We start from the raw sequence: 21,639 nt of genomic DNA on the forward strand, positions 1-21,639 counted from the left end.
AGGTAATAGCAGGATGCGTTCCTATCACATTCCCTTTGGGATTTACCCTGCTGCCTCGCAGGACCTGGTGTGAGCACATCACTGCTGCCCTCTGCTGATAAACTCCTTTTTTTCCATTAACTTGAAGGTCAGAGAAAATTTCAAAGGAAAATCTGGAGTTTGTTGCCACAGGGCTGGTGCCCAGACCCTCGGCAGTCAGCGCAACACTGAACCATGGCAAGTTCATGCAAGCGATGTGGATTCCAGGTTGTATGGGCCTTGGAGCGACCTGGTCTAGTGGAAGGTATCCCTGCCCATGGCAGAGGGGCTGGAACTGGATGAGCTTTAAGGTCCCTTCCAACCCAAACCATTCTGTGATTCTGTGTGTGCGCAGCAACCCTAGGTAGCTGGCCTTCACTAATCTTTGCAAGCGTTATGTCTTGTAAGTGCTAGAATACTGAGCATAAACGGACAGTAAGTTTGGTTTTGAGGTTGGGAAAATACTCACTGGTGTTTGGGGCATGGCTGTTACAAATGGATTTACCTACTTCAGACAGCTAAATTGGTGCACCTTGCAGATAATCCATATGGCAGAGTTCACTGTTACCAAAACTACACAGGGACAGTTAGGGGAGCTTAAAGTTATATATATATATATATCAGTATATAGACATATTATATACGTGCACATTTGTTGGACACTGCAAAAGCTCTCACAAACTTCCATCCAGTACCAGAGATGTCAACTAAATAAAGCAAACCCAAATCTGAAATCAAAGAGTGCCACTTACTACGCAGCATGTCGTGGTACGCGTTATCAGCAATGGAGAAGATGTGGGGAGGAGCCTCTGTGCGCCTCTTGCCTTTGTATGCAGCAACCACCTCCGACTTGTAGACAGGTAACCACTTGTAAGGATTTATAGTCACACAGAACAAACCGGAATAGGTCTAGAGAGGAACACAAAACAAAAGTAACAAAAACTGTTCACGGAATAAAAAACAAACTCTTAGTTAACCAAGGAGGACCTGGAGTTGCCAGCTTCTGATTTGAGTTCGAACTCTGAACTAAATTTCAGCCTTGGATCCGGATTTCTAAAGCTACTGGTCTGCTAAGTGACTTCTTACTGGCAATTGATATCAAAACTACAGATATTAAACAGTTTTCTAAAGGGGAAAAAGTATTTTCAAGATAACCACCAGAAACCAAAACAGCCCCTTCATCAAAACAAGGGACCATCAAAGAGGCCATGTGTCTGATTTCATGCCTTGCTAGCCCCCAAGAGTTGTTTCCTATTGAAAACAGCCATTACAAACAAAAGTTACAGCTTTCCTGTTGAATTCCATTCTTAGGAGGAGAATCTCCCATTATGGATTTGATGTGAGCACTCTGGGGCAATATCTGGTGGGTGTTTAAAAAGAAAACAACTTCATAGCGTTATTCTGCCAAAGCTATAGAGCTTTTTCCAGCTTTTGAAGAAAAACAGTTGGTAAAAATCTATCTTCAGTTGCTCTTTGGGCTGTCTATATCAGTTAGCTGGGGCCTGGTCATTCTGAGGAAGAATGAGTTTTCAGTTGTAGCCCCAGTTATTACATGGGTATAAGCAGTATGTGCACATAGAATGATGAGCTCAGTGGAGTCTCAGGTGAAATCCAGGTATCTTCCTCTAAGAATAGCATTAGGACCTGCTTCCAGAATGGTCTTATTTTCTACAAGGAAAAGAAAAACCCCAACTGGTAAATGGATTAAGGCAAGATGCCAAATTTAATTTTCTACCTATACTGAACTGCAAGCAAAGCAGTGCTTTAGGCCATACTTGTCCTAGAGGGGCTATTAGAGGAATGCAGAAAATGTTTAACCATCAGAATTTAAATGGGAAAAAGTTGGATTCACTCCTTCGATAAACACCAAAAGCCAGAACAGGGATTGGCTAGAAAACCTATAGATTCCCCTAACTGATTTCAGACACAATAGAATGCAGCAAACTGAGAGCAAAAGTTTGGCCTCATGAAATTAGATGTTATTGAAGCTTGTTCTGGTGCTGACAGAAATTATGTTAATGATGTCATGAGGAAGATACAGAGCAAGGGAAAATGCCAGAGCGAAACAAGACAGATGTCAGCACTGAAAATGAAGGGAATAAAATTACTGAACTAAAGATAGGCTCATACTTAAAAAAAGTTATGTGTGTGCTCTACGCTTGAGGCATTGTTTCTTAACAAAGAAATCTCCATGGCTGGTATTGGCATGGATTAATATTAGGAGAGTAAAAATAAACTAGGTCTCTCCAATGCCTTGACTGTTGGAAATATGTCCCATGACATCCGTCTCCTAGGCAAGCAAGCAAAACCAATAACAAGACACCATCTTATTCATTGTTTTGTCTGTATTCAGGCACAAGCCAGCTCCAAGCAAAAAAAAGATGAGCAAGACCTCAGTTTTACGACTTATTGAAGCTGTAAACTGAATGTGAAGAACACAACAACATGTTAAAGGGTGAAGTCTGCCCTTGCAATGAACCTTACATAGATCATCCAGTTGCGGTAGCGCTTCCTCAGGTTGTACAATACAGACGCTTCGTTCAGATGGGTCAGCATAGCCATGTCCTCAATCATGTCGAATTTGGGAGGGTTCATGGACTGCACGTCATCTTCTTTTATAGTCAGGGTCTGCAAAAACAAAGGAGTACAGCCACACTTGGAAAACACTGGGATTTTCTGTTGCTTCACACACCTTACAGGAGAACATGTTGGGTTTTCCCCCACAAAAGGAAGTCCTTCAGCTCAAACCCAGCCTATGAATGTGACACTCTTTGTTTTCACTGCTATCAGAACAGGGGAAGGCCAAGATGATAAAAGCAAGGAGGATGGTGGTATGGCTGCAAAAGGAGACATGGCATTTAGCTACAGCCTGGGCTTCTACCCTTGGGGCCAAGCCAGAACTAGCTGGGTGGAATACCTCCACTCACAGACTTCCTGCTGCTGTGCAGTGGCTGATGTGAGTTTACCCCCCACCGCATTGCTGCTTTAACGTTGGTGGTTTTTTGAGTGTCATTCTGACATGGCATCAGCTACCGGGGCTTCCCATTCACAGACCATTTCATGAAACAGGCAACTGAGCTTCAAGCAGGACAGCTAATTTCTGGAGCTTGCTGCTCCAGCCTGGTTAGACACAGATCAGACAAAACCAGCTCTGTACCCTTCCATCTTCTGTCTGCACAGTAACTTTTCCACCACTGGTTTCTGTAATTTCACCTTCAACATAAGCTTTCTTGTCATCAGGAACCCAACATTTCTTCTTCCCTGTGAAAATAAGGAGATGGAGGTTTCACAGCCTTGCATCAAACAGTAACACCATGCCTGCCTAAGTGGTACTGCTGGGTTACTTCTCTGCATAAGCAACACAAAACCTCTGCGACCGCAGCAGATCCACAGTGTTGGGAAGCTGCTTAGCCAAGCAGGAGGTGTAGGGCTCCCAAATGTTCTCTGCCCTTTGAAACTGCCACTTGGTTTCCTCTAGATCCTTCCAGCACAAGGTGTCAAAATATTTCATCAGTGCTGGCTAAGCCTCAGCCTCCACGGGAAATCCATAATCATCATCACCAGTGTGCAGATGGAGGAACTGAGATCCAAGCCCAAATTAAGGCGTTTGCTAAGAAGTCACACAGAAAATTGTGATCTGAGCGAGGAACTCAGCCCACACTATTTGCCTGCCAGCCATCAGATTTAACCTTATTCCTGCACATTCTGCAGAGGTTTGCCTTGAAAAGCAGAAATCTTAATAACTCACACTGAGTTATGTATGTGGCTTTTTACAGTGTGGAGTAGCTGCACTATGCTTTAGGTTTTTAGTTACAGCAACTATTCTGAATAGCAAAATGCTGTGGTTATTGCTGTATATATACTTACTACGACACCTTAGGGCACATATAAACCCATTGCATAAAAAAATTGATTATGGGAAACCAAAAGCTAACATCAGATTGTCATGCAGCCTGCAAATCAAACAGATGTACAACATAATGAGACATCTAGTCAGGCCACAGAATCTCTTTCACTCCAGGAACATCAATGTGTGGTGCTTCTCTTTCAGATGGACAAAGACGTAATCCCCACTTTAGCAGATCAGTACAAATACACCTTGCTTCTAAATCCAGTCAATTAATTACTTACCATAAACTGATAGATTATTTCTATTCACTACTACCTGGGGCTTTTTAATCACTTTGCAGGATAAAGAAACCAGAACATGGTTGAACCACTTACCTCAAAACAAGCAGAGGCAGTACAGCAAGGACAACAGAGGCTTTGCATCCTGTTTTGGTCTGCACTCCCAGAACTACACTTGGATGAAACCCTTATCCACTTCAACCAGCCACTGGCAGCCTAAAGGGTACCACAACTCACCATCGAAGGCGACGGTCTGCGCCATCATCAGCTCCTTCTCGCTCTTCCGGAGGTAGGGAGCAGCCTCCCCGAATTCCGACATGTCCATCATCTTGGCAAGGGTTCAGTGTGGCACAGCTCAAAGAGGAAAAAGCAAAGGAGCTGGTCTGCCAAAGAAAGGGAGGGGGGAAAATAAACCTCTTTCATGACAATTGGAGGCAACACAAAACAGCACAATGTGGCAGGAGGCTGATCAAAGTGATGTTTGATTTGAAACGCAAATACCTAACACAGATTTGGGGCTATGCTGCACCCTTAGTTAAATCCTTCTCTGGCTCAGCTTACTTGAAGCCAGACAGATCCTGGGGAGTTCAAAACACTGACATGGGTCACAGTTATCTCCACTGGAGAATTTAATCTCTTCCTTGTGGCACAAATGGTGCCTAAGAGCAGGAAGGAACATTTGAAGCTCTGATTTTAAAAACCACTTAGCAGGGGCCTGTTCTGGCCCTTTATCTCTCTGGGGCCATGCCACTGGGCCACTTCAAGCATTGTCTCAGGCAAGCATTTTCTGGGAATCATGGAGCAAGGCTTCCCTGCTGCAAACTCAGAACTGCTGCAAGGGTGTGAGCTACACCCTGGATGTGGCTCCAGGGATGTATGCCCACGCTCCTGCTGGAGAAAGCCAGCACTGGAGCTGGAAACAGCTCTGCTACCTGCAGCACACTCCTCTGCTTGCATGAATTAGCACATTAGAAAAACCAGGACTGACATAGCTCGGTGCAGCTTCCCAAGTTGCTGGTACCTCCAAACTCAGCAGCCCTGCAGCAAGGCATAGCAGAGAGCAAGTGTGTCTGCAGTACTGATGCAAGGGCTTTGTATTTCTTTTAGATTGATTAGTCCAGCTTAATACCTACACTTGTTGTCTTGAATGACAAGGCCATGGTGTTTAGGAGCCTTTTACCATGAGAGGACAGGAAACACGGGTGTAAAAGTGAGACCAGTTTGCTGGGTTTGTACTGCCAAGCAATTAATTTGATTGTGTAGTCTCTAAAGTGATCATACAGATATGTTTTTACTTATCTATTATTCTATATACATGCACATATAAATATTTACACAGAGCTATGTAAAATACTCAGGGTGCTGTCAAGAGAACACATAAAGAAAGATCCACTGCTAAAATGTACACACCATTTAAGAGTTTCAGATCTGTTTGCTCTACAATCAAGACACCATTTGACTGCTATTTGAAGCTTTAGAAGTGACCCTCAGATATTGCCTCGTCCCTTAGTTCACTTACTGTGCAGTATCCAGAGCAGCTGGAGGAATTTTCAAGAGCCCTATCAAGGCAGACACTGTAGTCTTTCAAAATCTAAATCCATTTCTTTCTAACAAAATCCTGGTAGGGATAAAATCTCTTCATCAACCCAGGCAGTTTTGTTGAGGGTTTTTTCCAATACATTTCTTCTTTGGGAACACAAAGCCCTAAGACAGCAGAACTGCCACACATTTTACATCCAGCCCTCTCCCGCAATACAAGCTCGAGACCTTCTGTCTTGTTGCTGTACAGCAAAAACTTTCTTCCTCACTCATAGCCTTAACTTTTCTCCTTTTCTAAAGTTGCGGGACCTACATAAGCACAACTGCTGCAATTATTGTAACATCATCTGAGCGGACCAACATTCCCAATGGAAGGCACAACTCCAAAGTAGCATGGCAAAGTCTGCTCCCGTGGGGAGCGTGCCTTGGCTCTAGTGGAGCAATGGAATTACATCAGTTCATACATTTAAGCAGAACAGCGTTAGAGCATGTAAATGCCATTTCCCATTAAACATGCCAGTGCCAGAGGAGCCACTCCAGAGTTAATCTCTAGGAGTCGGGACAGATTCTCACAAGTCCTGATATACACTAAAGTGCTCTAAGCTACTCTGTTGAACCTAGCTCCATTTGCAGACCTCTTAGGGACAGTTACTCAGCTATCACCTTCTTATCTCTTCTCTTCCCCCCACCATATATTGAGGGGCAAGTGATGGTGTAAAGCAGCACTACAGGGAGAGAAACCTTTTATCTTCAGCAGTCTCATGTGCTTGGAGTTATGACAGAGGTCAGAGCCCAGGCAGCGCATCTCTTGTGGGTGCAGAGAACTCAGTGAGTCAAATCCATTGCCAGGTAAGAGAATTGGAAAGGTTTAGTTTATGGTCATAGTATTATTTTTAAAAGGCAGTGTGGTAGGGAAAAACAAGACAGAGCTAAAGACATTTACTTTCCTTTCAGTCTGTTCTAGCTAACAAGAAGAGTCAGCCCTTGTAGATGACCATTGGAAGATCCTTGAAAACACGAACTCCTTGTAGAAAGCCGCTACTGTTACACAAAGTTAAGTGGCACACCCAGGACCACCAATAATCTGGTGGTGCATTCAGACTTGGAAAGGAAGCTCCTTGTCTTTCTTTGCTTGGGCTGTTTGAAGAGCTACTGTAGTGCTAAGGGCTCATCTTCAACAGCAACAACAGGAATCGCCTGTCTTTGAAAGGGAGCCCAGTAATTCTCCAAGAGTTGTAACTCAGGTTGGATTAAAAAACTCCTTGGACCAGGAGACTGCTTAAAATTGCAAAAGGCATAAGCCATCACCTCTTCCAGATGATAGAGAAGGCAGAAAACATGATTTGCAGGTACTGGCTAATCAATGCATAATTACAGGGGACCTGACACTTGCCTGAGCGGTTATTCTAGCTGGCTAAATGAATGCACTAATGCTAGAGAGGAAACATGTATTTGCTATCCTAGCATTCAAGCAGCATCCTAGGGTGAGTAGCATAAATTATATGTTTAGTGATATTACTACTAAAGCCTTAAGCCACATGAAAACTTTAGTCACATCAAACCCACGGTACAGTGTTAGAGCACAGCTGGCCACCCGCCTTTAGAAGTGAGAGAGGTTGGTACTCACCCTGGAGAGCACACAGAAAGTGTCACGGCTCTGCCTGGTCCAGACTTTATATGCCCCTATCTCAAGGTCACTGGTGATAACTGTTCAAAGGCATCTGCAGTTTTCCTCCATGCCTATATTTGTCTGCTGGATCCCGAGTGAGGAGACAATGCCTGGGGAGGGGACACGTGTGGCTGCGCCCTGGTGAGGGGAGGGGGGCAGGAATGTCAGTGGGGAGCGGCACGCTCCTTGCCACTCCATTCTTGCTCCATGACTTCATGGAAGAAGCTTTTCCTGCTTCTGTGTTTTCACAGGGGCAAGTGTTGCTTTTCCAAGTGCCTTACAACTTAATTACCATGGGCTTTTTTCTTTGGGGGGGGGGGAGGAGTTGAGTGAGTGGAAACTCATACTCTCAGATATAACTCCCCTAGAATTTGAAAATCAAAGCTTCTTGCACAAGGGACAAGTGGTTACACAGGGAATTTGGTTATATGAGCCAAACTGCCTTCAAGCAACAAAGCTAGGATGTGGGTTCTCACATCCCAGTCAAGTGCTTTAAATCCCTTCCTGGGCCCCAGAGGTTTAAAAGCCAAGCCTATAGGCTTAGGTTTGGGATACGCAGGTATTCCCCAGTTCATGAACAAGGCAGGACGGTGAATAAATTAAGTATATTGATTCTGCCTGGAAAGTGAATCACAGATAATGAACAAAGTAGGCATCAATTTTAGTGACTGCTTTGCTTCAGGAAACTCATTTATAAGACTGAGTTTAGGCAATGTCTGGCCTTGTTATAGTAAACTCATTTTTCCTGTAAAACCAGCTCCATAAGTAACTCAGGTTTCATTTCACTTCAACCCATAAATAGCCAAACAACTGACATGTGCAGATTGATCTGCTTTTACCACCATGGGTATATATAGGTTCCTTTCAGTTCTAGCATAAGCTGAATATAAAAGCACAAGGAAAAATAAGTATTGTGGATAATGTTTGTTAGCCACAAAGGAGAACAATGAATCAGGGCTTTATAAAGCTCAATTCCAAGGAAGAAAAGGGAGGCAAGGAGAGAGCTTACCCACAGCTTCACTGAATTCTTTGATGCCCACAAGAGCAAATGGTTTGGTTTGTGACCAGGCAAGAAGAAAAATGTTTGCGTATTGAGTCTGCTATTTGGGAAGTCATTTTCCTGATGACTGGACAGCGACAGGTTGCACGGACAAAGCAGGTTTGTAAGAAGCAGAGCAATTTATGGGAGCAGATGGACGTGGCAGGTCTGAGGACCTGGGTGCTTTAGCAACGTGGTATTTTTAGCATTTGGGGAACGCAACCAAGAGACAAAGAATCACTATGGCTTTACTAGAGACATGCACATCTCAAGACAGGCTTAAGTTGAGGAGAGAGACCTCTCCTAAAGCTGGGGGTGAAGCTTTCAGTCCTAATCTGGATATATCTGTGAAAGGAACATGCACTTGAGCTGAAGATGAGTGCTGTTTGTCACACTCCAGCACTTGAATGGCTGTTGCGCTCTTCTCCCTTGGTTCCTTAAACCAGATCACTTCCCACCCTTCCCAGCCTGCTCCTTTGGAGGTGCTCTGTGCCCCACAACACGGATGTATGTTGATATAGGATCTAACTCATCCCCTTTCTGCTTTATATCTGACAAAACAGAAAACAGAGCTAGTAATCTCAGGCTCCTGAGGTGAATGGTGAGTGATGGTGAAACGCTCAAGCAGACACTCCTGATTTGAAACAAGGTAAATTGCATGCATCACCAAGATTTATAGATGCTGTTAATCTGATGCGAAGACTAAGAAAATGATTATCTCAATGCCACGAGGATATAGCATGCTGATACCCCTCTTCCTGCTCCTCTCTCACATTGCCAGTAGCTTTACTTCCGAACACAATATTCCTATTATCATGTACTTTGCTTAGAAGAAGGCATCTCTGTACAAATGTGCTGCTATCACATTTTTCCTGTTCTGCAAATATTCAGCTTTCATCAGTCCTTTACGAACACCAAAATCTCACTCCCACGCCTCCCTTTTCTTTTTTGGGGCTGCAAACAACTGTTTCGTAGCTGATGCCAATGCAATTTCAGTGCTGGTGTCACTTAGAAAGGGACACAGCCAGCACTGGTTCAAACATGATCAATCTATTTTTCCTTGCTAGCCTGATGTGAATTGCGACTGCACATGTTATTTCTGCCTTTCTGGGGTTGAGTTGCTTTCTTTCAATGTGCACCAAAATTTGCAGCACATTTCCCCTAGATTAAATTGGTGACACTGACAACTAAAGACATTTGTCTCTCACAAGGGCTACTTTTAGAAAGGTTAATGCTGGTCACTGTTTCTAGGGAAACAAGGGACTTCGATAAGAGGCCCTTGTGACCAACCTATTTTTAATAACATTACATATTGGAAAGGAATGCAATAACGTTTATCAGCTCTAGACATGGATAGTGTCAATATTGTGGTCTTATATAGAAAATTTGGCATCTGGGATCTGTAAAAGCCCAGTTATGAACCCCCTCTATTTTCTTCGGAAAAAGATTGACCAGCCAGGTGTGTTTTGACAAAAGGAGGCCTTTAGACTACTAATAAAATGTGCGCTGCAATAACCTGGCACTCATGAAAAGCAAGATCAACAAGATAAAAGGATGCTAGTTCAAGATACAGATGCTCAGAGAAAACATCTTCTGAGTCAGAATCCTTCGGACTGCTTTATAAGCAAGCAGACAGACTAACCCTCCATGAGGTGCACCTAAAGAGATTGAGAACCTGTTATTTACCTTGAGGTGGTGGTTGCTTGTTTTTAATCACTGGTCCCTGCTGCTATTGCAGTCTCCATTTAAAGGAGAAAAGGGAAAGAGCCAAAATGATCTCGTCAGATGCTTTTTGAAAGAGAAAGGCTATCCATATGGGAATAGTTTTAGCAGAAGAAAAATGTGAACATCATACCCAGCAGCAAACCTGGGGCCATTTTGTATGAAGGGATGCATTTTCTCTTGTGAAGAATTATGCTTTAGTTCTTCAAGCCTTTGAGGCCCCAAAGAGAAACTGGAGGGGGAGAGAAGCTTAGCTTTAAATATAGTTGCACTCCGCTACATCTCTAAAGGCTAGGAAAATTGGCACTGAACAGTACATTTAAAGTGTGTTTATGACAGCTCGATTCACATTATTAGAAGTGGGGATTTTCAGGTTTCTGCAAGCTGTTGTGCTCCCCCTGCTGCAGTGCACAGGCCAGGCAGTGGACACAAGCCTTTGCAACCTGAAGAGGCAGCGGGAGCTTGTGTTCAATCTCCTTTCAGAATCATCGTTTTAAATAGTTTCCTCCAACTAATTCTTTGCTGATAGCAACCATGTGGTGTATAGTATAAAGGAAGTTTAAATTTCCCTATGGGAAAGCATCTTGTCTCATTCAGGCATGCCTGGGGAAATAATTTCTAAGTCATCAAAAATGTTTTAAGCGCCTTTTAAGCCACCGAAATCCATGATCTACTGCTATTAGCATGCAGACCCCTGAAACAGAATACCACTTCCCACTTTGAACAGCTTGAAACCACCAGTGACTGTGGAGAATTAATGCACAAAACCACAAGAGGCAAGTAGCCGATGCCATTAGCTTGGTAGCGCAGAGCAGCATCCATCCCTGCGCCAGCCGGCCCCCAGCTCTCATCCTGTGCCAAGTGCCGAGCTCCGGACTGCATCGGCATGCTCCCTTCCTAACCCAGGCTAGGATAATAAACATTTCAGAGCTGTCACTGCTGCCTCTCCCCTGCTGACATTTGATCATTATGGTATCTTAAGAACGTTTAAATAGGTCAGGGTTTTAATGGGAGAGCTCGGCTTCTGGGAGCAAGACTGACAGGGCTTTGAGAGCAGATTAGCAGCACTGATAAATCAATCTCAAACTGACTCACGACCCTAAGGAAAGTAGGAAGATGAAAACAGTAAAAAGTGAGCCTAACCGAATAAATGGCCTCAGCTCTTCCACTCTGGAGATGTACCGGAAAAGGGAAAGAAGAATTTTGCCATGTGCCTTCTCTCCCTTCTCTCTCCAAAAGCTGATGTTCCCCCATCCCGTCTTCAGGCTTCAGTCTGAAAAGACTGAAAAGTCTTCAGTCTCCAATAATATTGAGCAGCCCTCCATGCCTGTCAGGTCAAAGAGTGTGCAACAGCATGTTTTCAGAATTGCTGTGCATAGTTTTCCCAACTCTCACCTATCTTAATGGCCATTAGTGAGTTTTGGCTTCCCACCTCCACTTTAAACAGCCCTGCATTACCCATAACCACTGAAGGAAGGCAGGGAGTTAAAAGCCCTAATCATGTATGTAAGTAGTTCAGGTTAGTCTTTTCAGCACTCATCAAGCAAGCATTTATTTGCACAGCACGTCATTAGAGTTACCATAGCCCATTCACCAATTCTATTATGCCTTTCTGAAGCTAACAGTCAGAATACTTTAGCCTTGATCAATGGGGGGGGGGGGGGGGGGATAACAATTTAAAAGAATAATCCATAAACATCTCTCTAGGGTTTGTATTACACAGACTGGCTTCAAAACCAAGGTACTTCATTACCCCTACTTCAGCCTTTAACTATGATGCATGCTCTCTGCTCAAGCTGCCAGAAAACCACATTTCCATTTCAATAGGCAGCACTGCCCTAAAACACTCCTAGGTCTTCAGACACAACATATTCTAGCTCACAGTGCCAAGCTCCTGCAAGACAACTTGCCTTTCTTTGCCTGCTTTCCATTTCATCCTCAAGGATTCAGAGCCTGCCTTTCAGGTATGTGCAGAGGTGGTCCAGTCGTGGCTGATCGCCCGGGGTTTGCTGCTGTGGAGGTTTGTTTTCCCCAGGAGGCAAGGAAGAAAAGAAGGAAAACATTAATGCCTTTTTAGACACAAGCAATTTTCCAACTTGTTTTTCCTTATGAGTTATAACTCAGCTTTCTGTCAAGGATCTGCATTTCCCTGATGCTGACTGCAGACTATTACTAAGAAATGCAGAGACAGTTTAATTGGTGAAATAATTACCATGGGGGGATATTTTATTAACATTGCCAGTGCTGACAGATTAAACCCAATGTGATTGGCGTGTCACTAAATAGCAAGAAGGTACTGAAGGAAGTAAACGGTGAGGTTTTCAGCATTTACATTCTGTAAGCCAAGGGCTGGTCACTTCCCCCAGGAAGCTCAGGCAGCAAAGCTCCTTGACAAAATAAGGCCAGTTTCTAAAGAAAATCTATTTCCAGAGGTATTATTTTCTGCCATAAGCTTAGAAAAGCACAGGTCTGTGCTTCTCACATGGTCAAATGACTCGGTGCTTCTCATCAGTCAAATTTAAACACTTCCAAACATGGACATGACATCCTTCTCTCCAGCAGCAATGTTCTGCAGCAACTGCTGGTGTATGCATATAAGTATATATACACACACACATGCATATATATTTATATGTCTGTGTGTATATCTAAACATATATACACACACATATATAGAATCAAAAGTGTGAAAACAAGTTGATTTTCTAAGCTCTCCCCTCCCAGCTATGATGCTCCACACTCAGAGCTTAATACTGTATAAAAACAACTTCTCCCTTGGAGACCTACTGAATGGATCCGTGGCAGCTGAGCCATGGCAGCCTCTACCACTGCTGTTCTCCTCACTCTCACTCCACCAGACTCCTGCTACTCAGACTCAGCACCAGTGAGACAGAGGCTGACGCTAGAGCTGAAATCCTGCCACCGGCAAAGCCCCCGCAGCACTTTAGACTCAGCCTCTTTTTTGCACAGGGCATTTCAGCTGTGCTGGAGGAGCACATCTTGTCTAACCACAGAGTCGTTTCTGAAAAAGCACAGCAGGGAGAGATCAGAAAGGGGGGGGGCTGCAGCACACTGGGCTCCTGCAAAGTCCCACTGCTTCAGCACTGTTTGGGAAGTCGGAGTTACAAGAGGGAGGCAAGGGTGAGAGAAAATGCCATGCTGGACCACCCAGAGAAACCCAGAGCCCTTTGGAGAAAGGCTGCACTACACGTCTAGACCAAACCCCATGCAGAGATGAGTGCCGAGGTCAGCTGGGCATTGCCTCTGCTGCACAAGCGAGCAGCAGCTGAGATTTCTAATGAGGTTATAGGCATAACTCCCCTTAGAGTCCCACTGACTTCCCAGCAGCAGCTAATCCTGTTGTAACAGAATTAATTTATTTAAGTAATTGAAATACATATTTCGTCTTTACGGGAAAAAAAAAACCCAAAGGAGATAGGGAGGGGAAAAAACCCAGAAGATATGCTTGAGGCTTACTGCACAGAGCCAAAGTACCTGCCACATACAGAGTTTTAGGCACTTCGGTTTCACACAATGGTCTAGAAAAGAAAAGGGAAAGAAGAAAAGAAATAGCACATCTGGTATGATGATGTAAAGCTGGACCGGTGCAGTAACACCGAGCAAGAATGGGAAATATGCCCTGCCGCAGCGGGGGCCTCTGAAGCTTTGCTTTAAATACCAATAGCTCAGCAGCATGAAACCAGTGAACAGCCCATTTGACAGGACCACCAGTGCAGCTGCCTAACTCGTTTGATTTGCATCAAAGCTCACTCAACAGAAAACATCAAGTTTTGATCCATCCAGCCTGGCCCACAGAAACTTCTCTCCAGCAGCAACCTCTATCTATGCAAATCTATTCACAAGAAAGCATTCTGCTCACCTTTCTGGATGCTGTTCTGCAGGTCTGGTGCCTGTGTCTTGCCTCTGCCAGAGGAGAGAATGGGATCCTAACAATAACTTGTAGGGCAACTACAGAAATACATCTACACACACACATATATTAAAAACCATCCCCAATGTTTTTCAGAGAATCAAAATTTAGAGCAGAAGGCTTTGCTGCAAAACTTAACCCAGAACTTTGACAAAAAATAAAGGTTCTTTTGGGGTATGAAAATAAACTGCAGGCTGGGGGAAAGGAAGCTTGATTTCTTAAATTGGTTTACTCTGCCACTTGCCTGTCAAGATACACTGATTCTGGTAGACACTCTCGTCCTTCTTATTGTATTGCAATTGATGAACAGGGATTTTCCAGAGCAGAAAAGTCTCCCCTCACATCCTCACCCCAATGAGCACCAGAACCATAGAGAAGGAATTGCAGAGCTTAAGTGCAGATTATATCCACTGTGTTGCCAGCATGGTCTGGATACCTGCATTCAACTATAACTGAATGGGAAAGGGAAGCTGGCTGAAGCAAAGGTAGGGGCTACATGTATATAACCAATGAGGCATTTAATTCCCACTGCTTTCTCTGTGTGGAGTTACAAAGCTGATACCTTCAAAGAGGGTCTAAGCAGTCTGCTCATGGTCATGTTGGACCAGGTAAAATCGAAGGGCAATAGATCTGTGAGAATTTGGCAAGACTCGCTCCTCTCCGTGTGAGGATGGGCTTCTCACCAGATATGTCACCTCTTTCACCCTTATTTGGTTTAAAATGAGGAAAGTTTACCTGGGTAAATACTAATGGCCAGTTTATTCTGAATCAAGAACAAGAAGGATAGATTTTAGATACTGAAAGTATAAGGAGCAATAACACTAGTGTTCAAAACAGAGCAGGTAGACACATTCAAATATAATAGCAATACCCACTATGTCTCAAGTTACATCGCAGAAATATTTGGCTTACTCTTCACTGGAGAAAGACTTGAATTTTAGCTACTTGCAGCAATGAGAAAACTCACTTCAATGCACCTGAACTACTTAACAGTTTTTTATTGCCACACAGAGTGTCTGTGTCTCGGTGCAAAGAAAGCATGAAAATTGGAGTGTGAGGTCCATCAGTAGAATTTATTTCAATGAGTGAGAGAATCAGAGAGCAGACTTATACACCCATTCCCCAGAAATAATAAACCAAATGCTGTATACAACTGAATGCAACAGCAGGCACCAAATCTATCCCATACCCATGCAATGCAGACAGGTCTTACCAACTTGATTGGAGTATGCATCAAGTTCAAAGAAAAGAACACCCAAATAATTTTAACTGGAGAGGACATGGTCTTTCAGACTACACCTTCAAGGTGGGGCTTTTAATGCTCATGAAAACACAACAAAAAAGTACGAAAGAGCGTTTTTGTACAGCTTATGGGAAGGAGGCTCTGAAAAGACTAATGAAATCTCCCACTCTTTTTGTATTCCCCATACCACAGCCTGTTTGTTAGCAGTAACAACGTGTGACATGTCACACGGGGCTCTGCCAAGCTGAGTTCCAGGCCTCTGACACTACACCACTGATAAAGGGCTGCCCAAGTGCCTTCACAATTGCCAAGCTCTCTGGGAGTCAGCAATGCCTGCTTTAACCCAGCTATCTCGAACAAGTGCCTCCCACCACCATTATCAGAACCAGAAGTGAAAAGGTATTAACAAAGGAAAGATATTTTTGCACAGTGCTTTTTCACTGGATAGGGTTCAAGTCTGACTTCCACTGTCCAGCTCAGCAGCAACGGGCTGAGCAAGGAGAGCATGTGTGCAAGGGCACACATAAGGACTTAAGGACCTCAGCCAGATGTGAGGGTTGCTTGTAACTGTGTGCATTCAAGAAGCAAGCCAAATACCAACCATTCAGCTATGCCTTAACTTATCCATATTATGAGGTCATTTTCCTCAGCATCACCTCCTTTCTCTCCCTGCCCTTACCTAAGCACAAGATAATCTAGGAGCTGGCCCATCATTTCTCTCCTCACCACTCTCTTCTTGGACTCCCACGAAACACATGGAAGGAGAGCACCAGGAGAGTTCATTGCTTGTGGCTCTGCAGTTACAAGACAGCCATATATGGAGAAAAAAAGAATAATTAGCAGATATCGTTTCAATCTTACTCTTTCTTTACTCATTACTATCCCCAAAGACACCGCCTCCTCCCCCAAAATAAACTCCCCACTGAAACAACAGCATGGACACACTACCTTGGATGTTTTTACAACCTGAAAAAATGTATTAAGCACTGACATGTAACTCTTCATTCTCAAGATCCAGCACTTGTGGTGTCTCTCAGAATTTCTTTAGAGATCTGAGATACCAGAAAAGGAACCCAGCACTTGCTAAGAGAGAATATTCCTATCCGTAAAGGAGGAGGGCCCTTAAATAAAATAGAAGCTGAAAATTCTGCATGAACTGATGATAGGAACAGATTATTAAGATATACCATCCTCCTACATCAACAGTGTTTCTGATGAGCCAGTCTAAGTAAATCTAGCCCAGTATTTGTGTATTCAACCTGAAGAAAAATACACACGAAGGGTAGAATTACAGTTAGGAATATGATAATGATGCTGCCATTAGCCTCCAACCAAGAAACACTGATCCAGAAATCAAGAGATTAGACAAAAAGAAACCCAACTAAACTAAGCAGCAAATAGTTAGGGAGTTCCAAAAGTCTTAATGTCACTTTGTAGTGGAGACGAGCTATGACTAAGGTATCCACGTGTTTGTATTCCTACAAGCTCCGATTCCACCTTTTTGACTCATCAGTAATCAGTAGCTCTCATTCATTTTGTCAGGCTTTATTTTTTTTCTTCTTTTCTCCTCTTCAGGAAGTTCCTGTTTCAAAAGGGCTGCGTGGAGACAGAATGAGGAGAACCAGCTGGTGCTCCTGCACAAGATTCCTGGCCTTCTGGAGCTGCAGAGCAAACAGCAGAGCTCTATTTTAAGGGCAGGGCTACTGGAGAGGCATGAAAACCAGTGGTTGCCAGTCTTCTAAAGAGGCTTGCACCTATTTTGCATGACTGGCGCCTCAAAACAGCCCATTCCACTCACAGGTTCGGCTCCTAATTTGCAATAGATGAACTGGCTTAGGGCTTTTCCTAAAGGGCGAACACATACAAAGGAATGGTGCAGAGATCCCACTCTCTGAGCCCTATCAGCACCAAGCTTCTGGCTTTCTCTGTGGTTCTCCTTCATTCCCACCAGCAGGCAAGGTTTCAGGGGCATGGGGGACGTTTCAAGCAGAAACATGCAAGCCACTCAACCATGGAGCATTTGAACCTTTAAAGACTGAAGCTAAATAACACAGTTAATCCACTGGTGAAAGTCTATGCATGTGCTGTCTCTCCAATAAGAGTGGCATTTCAGCCAGTGCAGAAGATGACAGTAAGTGGCATTATCTCCGAGATCACGGTGGACCTATTTAAGATTCTTTTAGCCTAGCTGTACTCTATATGTAACATTAAATACAACCATCACTAATAACTTGTCTTAATTATTAGCTGATTTCTTCATATACATGCAGGCAGATGATTTCAATTATTTTAATTATATGGGAAGTTCAAAGTGCATTTTATTCCATTAAGATTGTTCAGAACTCAGTAAAACCCACAAACGCCTAATTCTTTAAATGACAGTTTTTAATTAATTTGAACTCAGGCTAATTAAAAGATTTGCAGATTGCAGCAATCCAGTCCGTTTTCAAAAGGCAAGCCTTAATGCCTACAACAAATACACTCTATTTTCTGTTAGGATTAAAGATTCAGCACCTACTTTTAGTGCAAAAACCTCTTCAGCCATAACAGGCGGAATCACAGCTGACAGCAGGTAATAGAAGTGCTCCATCAGTTTGGTCTCTAAGCGACAAACCATCACTGGAGAATATCCAAGTCCACTGCTCCCACTTACATGGGAATCTGGGCACTAGAGACAGGGACAAGAACATTAGCCAGAACCTTTGGTGGCAATAGACTTGGTTTAACCCCCCCCAACACTTACTAAACACTCACCTGTTTGTGCAGCACTGTATAAAGGAGGAAACAACACCCAGCTCTGGCAATCACCCTGCAACAAAATAAGGCAGCCTCTATTTGCTAGATACCCCACAGGAACACTAGCCTCAGTGGACGACTTCCAAAGGAAAGATGGAATATTTTACTTTAAATTTGTAGCCAGCAACAAAAAAAAAATAGGGCTGTGGTTACACTGTAGATCTCTCCCCATCAACAGTTACTTTTGTTCTCACCAACTGATTCCAATGACATTTGGCAAGGGAAAAGTGGCTCTGACAGTCGCACAAGTCAGTAGCTGGACTCTGAGGCCAGCATGGGCAGAAGCTGTTTTTCTCATACCCTGTGCACCAGAGCCTGGGCCAGCTAGCATCTCTGTAATTTCCAGTCATGACTTGCTGTTTCCATCCTAGTGGAAAAACCTCCCCAGGGACATGGTCAAGCCCCCATCACTGGAAAGTTTTAGGGTGTGATTGGACAAGGTGTTGGATAATCTCATCTAGGCTCTCTTTCCCACAGAATGTTGGACAAGATGAACTTTTGAGGTCTCTTCCAACCCAGGCTGTTATAAGATCACTAGGAGCACAGAGGTGAGGAAACTGAGGTCACTTTCCCATACAGAAAACCACGGGCTTAAGGAGGACTAAGGACCCAATACAACAGTGCATAAGTTTTCCTGCTTTCAGTATGCACTGCTTTAAATGCATGAAAGTCACTAAGTCCTTGACTGGCATGAACAAAGTTGGATTTTTAGCATGACACCTTCACACAGCTGCTGGCAATGAGCTTCCTTCATATACAAATATAGTTAATGTATACAATGACTGTCGGCTTGATTTCGCCATTTAGAGTGAGTAATGCATATAGCCATAGTAACCAGCTCCCGCCACTGAGTCTTCCTTCTCTTCTGAAGTCAACCCACTTACGCATGGATCTACAACGAGGAGTTTACATTTCTCCTGCTTGGAAGAGTAGGCAAGGGAGACTTGGCTCCACAGTTCTGCAGAAATGACATGGAGTGACCTTGGTTATTGTTCTGTCAGTGGTTTTCCAGCATGTCACATGCCCTGTTACCCACTTATCGACCCACTTGAGTCTATATAAACCAGCCAATATTCCCTTTGCTAAACAGGGTTATTAAAAATGCAACATTGATGTGCAGTAATATCTCTAAACCAAATTTTCCAGTCAAGGTATTAATAGCTTTAAGGTGTTGGAAAACCGTTTTTAATGAGTTGATGGAGTTTCACAGCAAAGTAGGTTTGTAGCCAGCATCCACATTAGCGTTTCTCCTGCCTGAAGGATGTTGAATCTGAGGACATTTAGCTTTTAATGTTTTAAAGACACAAGCATACCAGAGCCTTTAACACAAGATAACAAAATCCAATTTCACTTCCCTAGATCAGCCTTTGCAAGTGTTGCTACCCGAATGCTGAACTCAAGTCCCAAATCTGATCTAAGCTTTATCCCTTTCTAAATGGGTAAAAATAAACACATTCTTTCTTATCCTTTACAGAGACAAAAACATTGCAAAGAAGGAAGATACATGTGTATCGTGAAGAACTTAGCCAAGCAGCAAAGATTATTCCAAAAGGACATGGAGCAAGTACTACTTCAGCTATCGCACTCTTTATAGTAAATAGTGGTGTTTACATATAAAATGAATAATTCAGATGGTAGCTTAGAGTACAGACCTATTGCTGAAAGAAAGGAAAATCCCACCTCCTTCCTCTGGAAATGCTAAAGACATTAGAGACCTTTGCATAGAGGAATAAAACATAGAGAGTAAGAAGCAGCTGAAAGCTACTGTGATTTTTCAGTACCTTATCGAAGGGGAAGCTGGCCATGTGCATGAACTATGGAAAGCAACTTGTTTTTGACAGCAGTGAAACAGGTTTGACCTAAATTGCAGAGTTTAACTTCACCTTGGGCTATACACAAGAGCTGAAGTTACCAGAGCCCAGCTGGCACAGCAGCCCACAAAATCCCTTAGCTGAATCCCTAAATTGTGAGGCACCATTGTAACTATCCAACAAAACCCTGCTGGTTTGTATCAGTGGTGCGATTGGTCTTTCATATTTCAGGCCTGCAGAACTCTCATCCAAACACACGTCCTTGTTAGATTTGCCTGGGACTGATGATGCTTAATGAGTCTGGGAGAAATCCAGGGAAACGTTATCACTGAACAACAGACAGAGACTAATGCCAGGCTTCAGCTACCTGACTTTAAATTTTTATCACACTTCGACACTGCAGCAAATGGAAAATACTTCTCAAAGATTAGCACCACTCCTCCTATCTCCCCTCTAATCGCTTTCTACCTCAAGTTCTGAGAAATGGAAGAATTCTGGGGAGGGGAAAGGGACAATCCAGTTTCTGTAATGCCACCCCTTGCTTCTTAGCTTGTGGGGGTAATAACATTCCTCTGTCCTGGCTATCCGTGGCTGTTTGTAGGAGCTTTTTAAACTGCACGCATGATGCTAAGATTCTTACAGAATTTGAACAGTGACGTGTTAAACATGGTCCCTCTAACCTGAGGCTTAATGACATAAAATACCAGTTTTATCTCAACAGAGGATTAAGGAAAGATAGATGAGATTTATTAACTATCACCCCCCCACACCCCCCATCAAACAGTGAAACCATCTCCTGCAGAATCATATCTCAGGACTTGGCCAAAAGCCTTTTCACCCTCTAGCAGTGGTCACTTGCAGTCCTCCTTGTGTGCGGATTTGGTAAGCTAATAAAATTCTATCTGCAATTTGGGACTAGCTTCCGTCCTTTCTGCTCACCAAGTTATGAATAAACATGACACTATCATCGGGCCTGGAGTAGTTACATTTATAATAAACAAGGCTTGGGAACAGGAGGGAAAGGGGGAAGGAAAAAATGTCATTTGAGTACTCCAGGCTTCAGAAATAGAACTAAAATTGGAGGTTGTGCGACCTCGCTTCAGCACCTGCGCGTGTGTAAGCGCTCTGCTTCCAGTGATGTGATTAGATGCTATTTTTCCCCTGGGGGCTCTGCCTCATTCTGCATATGAGAAAGGCCTGCGTGGGGAGGAAGGCAAAGTCAGGTGGTGAAGGAGATGCTGCTGTCTGCATGCCCCTTTCCACTCTGCTGCAGAAGCTGCCTTTCTGTATGAGTCAGAAATGGGAAACAAAACACTATTTTAAGATTCGAGTAATTGCTTGCTGCATTAGTATGACAGGAGGCTTCACCACAATGTACCTATGTGATGGCAAGCAAACCATTTACTCCACAGTTTAGACAGGCAATCACCATAACTGGTTTTATTTTCCACGCAACTGAGAGCTGAAACCCCCCGATTTGCATGGAAATGCTGAGTGGAAAAGCACGGAAATACTGCATACCAGGGCTGCAGCCAAAGACACTAAGAACAACTCTTTGGAGCTACAGAAAGCATATCTCTGTGCGTGCATGCTTCAAGGGTTGATGTACTTATAAACAGAGGCTTTCAGCTTTTCACATAAGGAGCCCCAAATTAGCAGTTTCCTCCAATTTGCATCTTGATTCTCTGCTGGTAACATGAAGGTAATTGTATGTAAATACTCAAACGATAAGTACCATACAGA

General features: G+C 43.5%; 1 protein-coding gene across 1 annotated transcript in view; it reads right to left on the reverse strand.

The window, feature by feature from the left end:
- Positions 1 to 7,414, reverse strand: part of MYH15 (myosin heavy chain 15) — a 48,866-nt gene extending 41,452 nt beyond the window's left edge. The window contains exons 1-5 of the mRNA XM_057397333.1: positions 7,313 to 7,414; positions 4,384 to 4,529; positions 3,176 to 3,279; positions 2,503 to 2,646; positions 771 to 927 (exon numbers count right to left, since the gene is read on the reverse strand). Coding sequence (XP_057253316.1) covers positions 771 to 927; positions 2,503 to 2,646; positions 3,176 to 3,279; positions 4,384 to 4,474 — 496 coding nt within the window. The 5' untranslated portion in view covers positions 4,475 to 4,529; positions 7,313 to 7,414. The remainder of the gene's footprint in view (positions 1 to 770; positions 928 to 2,502; positions 2,647 to 3,175; positions 3,280 to 4,383; positions 4,530 to 7,312) is intronic.
- Positions 7,415 to 21,639: the final 14,225 nt, after the last annotated feature.

The sequence above is a fragment of the Pezoporus wallicus genome, unplaced genomic scaffold (assembly GCF_028554395.1).
Source record: "Pezoporus wallicus isolate ANWC-B61680 ecotype Strahan unplaced genomic scaffold, APGP_CSIRO_Pwel_v1 contig_8721, whole genome shotgun sequence".
Lineage (NCBI taxonomy): Eukaryota > Metazoa > Chordata > Aves > Psittaciformes > Psittacidae > Pezoporus > Pezoporus wallicus.